General features: G+C 41.3%; 1 protein-coding gene across 1 annotated transcript; it reads left to right on the top strand.

Moving 5' to 3' along the window:
• Positions 1-384: 384 nt before the first annotated feature.
• LOC139263891 (transcription factor Sp8-like) lies at positions 385-2,422 on the top strand. The gene is made up of 2 exons (XM_070879959.1): positions 385-405; positions 1,040-2,422. Exons 1-2 carry the CDS (start codon positions 385-387, stop codon positions 2,420-2,422), a joined length of 1,404 nt encoding a protein of 467 aa, XP_070736060.1.
• The last annotated feature ends 5,745 nt before the right edge of the window (positions 2,423-8,167 follow it).

Below are 8,167 nucleotides of genomic sequence, written 5' to 3' on the forward strand. Positions count from 1 at the left end.
AAGATAGATAAATTAAGGACTGCCTGCATGTCACAGCTTCAGGTGTTGCTGGCTGAGATGTAGGACAGGGCAACCTTTAAAATAAAAAAAGAGACGCGTTTTGAATAAAAAATCAAATTTAGCCCAGAGCCCTAAGCTCTCGTGTCATTTTTTTCCAGAGGAGCTGAGTGGAAGAGTGTGTTGGGTGACGTCACAATGCGGTGTGTCACGAAAGCGGCGAAGCTGATTGGCTGGCGGCGGCTTAGCGGTACTTCAAAGGCGAGAGGCGCTACAATTGTGGTTGAATGGGCGGAACTGATCATTGTATTGCACACCTCTAAAAAAAAGTGCTCTGATTTATAAATAATAAAAAAGAGATCCTCTGAGGAGGGCAGTTTTTTTGTGATGGCAACTTCACTTCTGGGGGTGAGTCTAAGGATTTTCTTGCTGGTTTAATTAGCTCTTTATTGTCGGATCGAGGTGGTTAAAAAAGTCCCAGTCAAGGCAGGGCTATCAGTCTCCTGTTGAGTTTTTTTTAAAGCAAGAGGTAAAAGAAGGGCCGAGTCACATTTTAGTTTGGCACCGCTCTAAGGGCATTTGCACGAACTTCCTCTAAGCGCGATCTCACGGAGCGACAGAGGGAGGCCTTTTTTTACATTTCAGCAGTTACCTGTGAAATTTTAAATTGCCTTCTGATTTATTCTTACGATCCTCCAGGTTCTACAGGTATGTTAGTTATGTTATTTTTGTTACAGTTTGTGGAGTTGGGTGAGGCCCAATTCTGTGTTTTATTTCTTGAAGTTCATAATGTTAAAAGACCAAAGAAAATACTGTAAAAGTTAATAATACACCGCTGAGTTTCACAGCTGCAAGTTTTCGTAACACATTTACTGCCAGTTTCGCTTCTTATTGAAAGTACTTGAGAATATTTAAATTAACAGTGCTACTTTAAATGTGCCAGTGTAAGCTGGCTGTAAAATCAGTTGCTGTGTTAATGTGTTAGTATCCAACTGGGCTGATTGCAACTGTATGCATTTTTTTGTTTGTCCTCTCTTTGCAGGAAGAACCGAGGCTAGGATCAACTCCTCTGGCAATGTTGGCTGCTACATGTAATAAAATCGGCAGCCCCAGTCCGTCTCCTTCTCTGTCGGACAACACGTCTTTTGGAAAAGGATTCCATCCTTGGAAAAGATCAGCTTCCAGTTGCAACAGCGGCTCTAGCCTTTCCGGCTTTGGGGTCTCAGGCTCCAGGAACGGGGCAGGACTGTCAGACTCATTCAGTGTCAACTGTTCCTCAGGAAGCAGCGCCTTCTCCCTCACCTCTAACACCTCGTCCACGTCGCCCTTTGGGAACGAGTACTCGGTCTTTCAGTCTCCAGTCTCCAGCAGTTCCCAGGACGCTGCCCAACCGGTCTTCATCTCCAAAGTGCATACCACAGTGGACACTCTGCAAAACAGTTTGCAAGGCATCTACCCCCGAGTTGGGATGGCACATCCGTACGAGTCCTGGTTCAAACCGTCCCATCCCGGGATTGCAGGGGACGTGGGTAGCAGCGCATCGACTTGGTGGGATGTCCACCCGGGAACGGCAGGTTGGATTGACGTCCAGAATCCCAACGGGGCCTTGCAGTCCTCCTTACACTCCAGCGGGCTCCAGTCTTCTCTGCATTCCCCCCTGGGCGGCTACAATTCGGACTATTCAGGTCTCAGCCATTCGGCCTTCAGCACAGCCGGCATCAACGGGGCATCGTCTCACCTCCTGACTACCAGCCAACATCTGATCACCCAGGATGGCTTCAAGCCCGTTTTACCGCCCTCTTACCAAGACTCGGCTCCTTCGCCGCTGGCCGCCAATTCCATGCTGGGCAGCCCGGCTGCCCTGGGCGGATCGCCGCGGTCCTCGGCCAGACGCTATTCTGGACGGGCGACCTGCGATTGCCCCAACTGCCAGGAGGCTGAGCGCCTGGGGCCAGCCGGGGCCAGCCTGAGGAGGAAAGGGCTGCACAGCTGCCACATCCCGGGCTGCGGCAAGGTCTACGGCAAGACGTCGCACCTGAAAGCCCACCTGCGCTGGCACACGGGCGAGAGACCTTTCGTCTGCAACTGGCTCTTCTGTGGCAAGCGCTTCACCCGCTCGGACGAGCTGCAGCGCCATCTCCGCACCCACACCGGCGAGAAGAGGTTCGCCTGCCCCGTCTGCAACAAGCGCTTCATGCGGAGCGACCACCTGAGCAAGCACGTCAAGACACACCAGGCCACCGGGGTCGGAGGCGGCGGGGTCGGCGGAGGAGCCGGGGGCAACGGCAGCAAGAAAGGCAGCGACACCGACAGCGAGCACAGCGCCCCCGGCACCCCACGCTGCCACTCCCCGGACCTGCTGCAGGCAGCAGCCCAGGGCGGCTCGGCAGCCGCGCTCAACGGCCACAACAACGGCCTCGAGTGAGGGCGCTTTAAAGAAACAACAAAAAAAAGTATGCTTAAAACTTAAAAAAAGAGAGATTTATGTGTAAGTAAAAAAAAGGGAAACTTTAAAAAAAATCAACAAAAATGCACCCAAATCTGCTTCGCTAGCATAGACCAGGTAGCTCAGGACAAAAAAAAATCAAACTTGCGTAAATTCCACGAGGTGCTACACCTGAAATTGTGTGATTTATTGGTTCCGGTAGCAATGCCCGTTCTTGCTGTTACAGTTTACCCGCCTTACACTGTTACTCTACTTCAACCCGTTGCAATAGAGCTCAGAGAAATCTTTGCATTTAGAGAAATCTTTTCATCAGCTCAAAACAATGTTAAGTTTTCTTTGGAATCCAAAGTCTTCTCTTGCGGCTGGATTACAAAACCTTTGCGAGTTCCTAAAAACTGCAGTCTTTATTTTCACCCCTGCAATCCCGGTAATTCGTTTCCTTACTTTTTTTTTAAAGTTCTTTGAAAATCGAGTGTCTTTGCTTCTGTAGATGCGAAGATTTCTGTAAGGTGTACCGGTTTTCCAAGTAGCTTTTAGCCAACAAAACGCACACTGGTAACATATTCACAGGGCGAGACGTATTCGGTTTCTTTTTGTCCTTAACTACCTGAAGAAGCTCCAACACTTGTAGCTACGAGTGCAAATTCTGCTTGTCCAAGAGACGATTTGTATGTATAGTATTTTTCGCCTGTAAATTCTTCGACAAGTATTTGAACATGTATATTAAGGTACTTATTCTTTTGGTTGTCAAAAAAATAAAGTGACGAATTGGTTTCAAACACTATGGACGGCGCTGTGTAGCGAGAATGAAAAGGATAATAGCAACTTTGTAAAATATCTGCAAGGCTTTGTAAAACTGGGGACATGATTAAGAATAGTTAATTATTAAATAATTACTCCACCAGTATCTAGGTGTGAGACGTTATTTGTCCAGGAGACGATTTTGTATAGTATTTTCCTGTAAATTCTTCTGAAAAAAATATTTGAACATATATAAGGGTAAATTTAAGGGTTTTTTTTGGTTGTTGTCAAGAAAGTAACCGTGATATGTTGCTGGAGAATTCCTTGCGATTTTCAGAACTTCTATATCTTGAGGTGTATCTAGGACGCACTTTGAGAAGTTCTTTTCTTTTTATTTTGAATTTGTGAAAAAAATCTTAAAGAATGAAGCAGATGATGTTTGGTAAATGTTGAATGGCTTTTTATTTTATTTAATGGAGCATGTATCTACTTGTTTGCATATACTGGCAGTCAGATAGTTGAAAAGCAAATTTCGCATATATTTCGTAACAAGTGGGTTTGCAGCAGACCCCCAAATAGAGAATAAATCCTGGAGTAGATCTGACCTCTTGTCTGCGTGTATTTGATTTTTTAATAGAAAAGTATTTAAACTTTCATATAAACTGGAAATATAATCTATAATCCTTAAACAAACCACTTTATGAAAACAAACTTGTAAAAATACAAATAGGTGCACCTATTCGAGTAATCCAGCGTTCTTAACAGTTCGAAAGACGCAACGAGTACTATAGGTTTCTGAACTCTGTCGTGTTCTGTGCACTTTTGAAGTGTTAAGTTCTCTTCTTTGGAGAGAGACTGTCCTTCGGCTGTATTTAATACATTTTCTTTGTATCTCGGCACAGACATGGAATTAATTGTATCTGAAATGTGTGTACCAAAATAAAGTAATATATGTACAGCAAACTTCAACGGTCAAACGCTGTTTTAGGTCCTATTTTACGAAAGATCACTCAACAGTTTTTTGTTAAGATGCGAAGTCGCTTTTGCAAACAGCTACTCGTTTTTTGAGGACCATTTTGTCTCTCGTGATATCTGTACTCCTCTAGTTTATAAGTGCACAATGTATTAATGCAATGAAATGTATACTATTAAAACATACAAATTAAATGCTCCAAGAATGATCGCAATTCAAAGAGGAGGCAATGCACTTTTATAAAGTACATTTCCAATTCGCTGTGGGAAGAGTTCTGCAATATGGATTGACAGAACTAAAAAAAACAAATAAATTCAACAGAAATTTCTGCAACTAAAATCTATTGCTCTACCTTCATTCCTTATAAGTTACATGTAGTGGTTTAAGCTGACAAAAAAAAACCTGAATACTGTCTCGTCAAGTTAAATGGTGAAAGATTCATCAGAACAACTACTGTTTCAGCCTATTTTGACATTTCAGTTAAAACTATATGTTGTATTTTTTGCTTGAGGGTTAGACTTACTTTACAAACAGTCTTTTCCTTTTAATTTGCTCTAGGCATTGTGTGCATTAACAGGAGGCATTTGTATGTTAAACGGCCTAAGAGCAATCTCAAGTGACCAGACTGCATTGCAACCATTCATATCAAAGGGGTTCTGTTAATTTCAAAAGCTTTATGTATGTATGTGGAAAATTTCAAAGGCCTGGGTTTTCACTGAAACAGTCCAAGGAAGTTATTTGAATATCGTTAACTCCGGTTGTAAAAGATTCAAAGAGCTATTCCCAGCCATTACAATACTTATTGTGCCGTTTAGATAAAGCTGCTGCCTTAGTAATTACCAATTAACCAGTAGCGATGGGATTTGGCCTTTAGAGGCTCGGTTATAATTACCTACAGTTCGTGTCGCGATAAATTAAGGACATTTACAGAAAGATCCCACATAAAAGTTATAAACTCGATCGGGGCCAATTTAAATTGATTATCGTTCCCATTTATAGTTGTACTTTTTTTTGATCGTTAAGTTGCACTGTCCAGGGCCACGGTGTAAGTCAGTATTCAAATACAGTATGCTGGAAAAGCACGCCTCTCTCCCGCCTGCATTTATGCATACAGCCCATCACAATAAGAGTGGCGATAACAATAAAACATATCTATTTCACCGTTTTGTCTTTTGTTTCCATCTCAGAGTCCCACTGTGAACCAGTTAAAGGCCAGGTCGGGTTCTAAACAATTTTGCCTGTATGACAATCTTTGTGGTGTCTGTAATTATTGTTCCACCCACCTTGCCATTGGAATATACCGTTTCCTGGCGGGTTTAATTTCTGTCGGGAGTCTAAAACATCGATCTTATTTTCATTGGTTTGAATTGCATTTTAAAGCAACATCTCTATTTTTAATCATGTTGCTACAATTATTTTTCATATATATTATTTTATTTGAGCAGGTTAAATTGCGAAAGCTATGTTTTGTTACACAGCACACTTTCAATCGAATTTAAAGCTCATTATATTGTAATACAAGGTGTATATAGAGATGGGTACAGAGGTAGTAGAAAGTAAACGGTTTCTTATCTGATTTGAGACCAAAGGTTGCAGATCACAGCTCACAGATCAAGGCAGAGCTGAGATCACTGTTGCCCTTTGGGTCAACCTGTTGTCCATCAACAAGTAAACTCCCGACTTGCGAACAATTTACAGCCTTTCTTCTCGAGAGGTCACCGAACGCAAGCACTTTGAAATCATCCTGTTAGGAAAATGACTTCATACAGCACCAGTGATATAGATTTCAAGCTGCATATGCTCTTTTAATATAAATGCACTACTTCAGATTTCACTAGAATATTATTTTCAATTGTACAATCTGAACGATTTGTTGAACTGTTTTTTGCAATACACTGACAACGTCTTTACCTTCCATTAAGACTGCGACAGATAATTTCGAAAATTGTGAAGTAATTATTTTGTAAAGTTGTCCCCATTGAGCGAGGTTTGGGGGGTGGGGGGGTTGCTGAAAGTTACTTGCGGGGCTTATACACCGTATAAGACACACAGAGCAATTGTTGGCCGTTACTGTGCCTGATCGCGGTGCTGGTGGTGCTGAGCATGTTGGCCTAAAGAGACTTGGCACGGTCACAAAGACCCGCGAAAAAGGTTCAGAAATAGCTGAACATTTTCATTTGTTACTAATATTGCTAATTTTAAATATAACTTTCTGTTTTTGTAATTTCTGGAGACTACCTGCAAAGTTTACTATTTTTGATTTAGTCTTTCCTTTATTCCCTTGATTTTACAGTCCCAGTAATGTTGTGTGTTGGGAAGGGGGGAGGAGGGAGCAATGGACCGTCACACATTTTGATAAATTAATACAATCCATGTCTTCCAATCTCCGAGCTAATTATTGTAATTTACTACAGCAGAGAAAATACGTTGCATTCAATAGTCTCTCTCCCCCCCTCCCCCAATAAGTTTGATAAGAAATTCACACATTGTGCAACGTGAATTCTAAAAATTAAAAAGTAGCGCTTGGTGTTTCTTTTTGGTCTATTTTTCTTTTCAATATCAAGGTCAAACTTTCGAATGCGCTCGTTTTTCGATCCAAAGTTTTCAATTACAAACTTCTGGTACTTTACAACAATCACCAAGTTTCCCTAGCCAACGCCAAACAATTTAAAATGAATAACTAAGTATCTGGAACATACACGAACGTAACCGAAAGTTTTTTTTCTGGTTATTCAACCTTATAAAGTAACCTTTCTATATGTCCGCATTTCCAGTTAAAATAAGGCATATTGAAACAAACACTCCGATCCACTGAAAGCTTGTTTCTACATAGAGCCGGTTATTCCTGAGTTTTTGATTATACTGAAACACTGTAATATAAAATATAATTTTTAGTTAGATACTTGCAAGACCGAATTTCCACTTCAATGCTTCTGGCCGGACATGAGCATCGTCAAGGAACATCTCCCCAAACATTAAATTAAAGTGGATACTTGGAAGCAAAACAATATAAATTTACGTCTCCTTTCAGCAAATGCATCAAACCGATCTGCACTAATTATTTATAATGGTCCAATTTAGTTGAAACGCAAATGGTTTGAAACCATTTTCAGTCATTTTAGCAATCAGTACCAGCAGACTATAAACTGCTCCAGAGAAAGCTTTCGTGCTATTAAGCGTTTATTAGGGCACCAGAAACATACAAAGAACCGCAGCGATTTATAGAGAAATAACTTGCGCAAAGTTAAAGCAACATGTGCATTTAGATAATCCACAGACATCATGGATGAATAGCTCAATATTTAAAATTCAAATAATGGTTTCAGAGCCTATGTTAATTCAGATAGATTCGTGTTGGAAAATCTGACAATTCCGTTCATTGTTTTTTTCTCAGCAAGGTCGCCGAATGTTCAATATTTTTCATTGCTTGCTTCTTTTTAACATAACCACCTATTCAAAACTTATGCATAGGTTTTTTTTAACGAAAACAAATCTAGATTTCGTGAAGTTGAAATCGCTTAAGGAGTCTTGACAGGTTTCTGCTCAGTCATGGTTAGAACTCTGTACCCTGGCTAGACAGCGTCACCTCGCGGTTCTTCCACAACGCTGCAATCACACATTCCAGGGTGGCAATGATACATGCATAGCTGTGTGTGCCAGACATAACTACGCTTGTGGGTATTTTATATTGTGTAGTGGTTATGTGTTTTTAATTAATATTGTACCGGTGTGAAAGTTCTGCATTGTTGGTGTGTGTTTGCCACACTTTACAAAAATCATTCTCTGCTCTGGAAACATTTATGTAGCTTTTGCTGTGTCGCTTGCGTGTTTCGGTATGTGAAATAATCAATTGAACATTTCAGTGTATCAACTCAGATTTTGTTCTGTCTGCCCAAAGTCCATAGTTTCCGAGGTTTTTGGTTAATATTATATAATAATTTCAGGAACAACATTCCTTAAATAAAAGGACAAACATTGGCGCAACGAAGGGTCATCGACCCAAAGCGTTA

Source organism: Pristiophorus japonicus, chromosome 5, assembly GCF_044704955.1.
Source record: "Pristiophorus japonicus isolate sPriJap1 chromosome 5, sPriJap1.hap1, whole genome shotgun sequence".
Lineage (NCBI taxonomy): Eukaryota > Metazoa > Chordata > Chondrichthyes > Pristiophoridae > Pristiophorus > Pristiophorus japonicus.

Coding starts and splice junctions, on each gene's coding strand:
- LOC139263891 (XM_070879959.1), top strand. CDS start 385: ATGGCAACTTCACTTCTGGGG. Junction 406..1,039: donor TGGCAACTTCACTTCTGGGG/GTGAGTCTAAGG, acceptor CTCTCTTTGCAG/GAAGAACCGAGGCTAGGATC.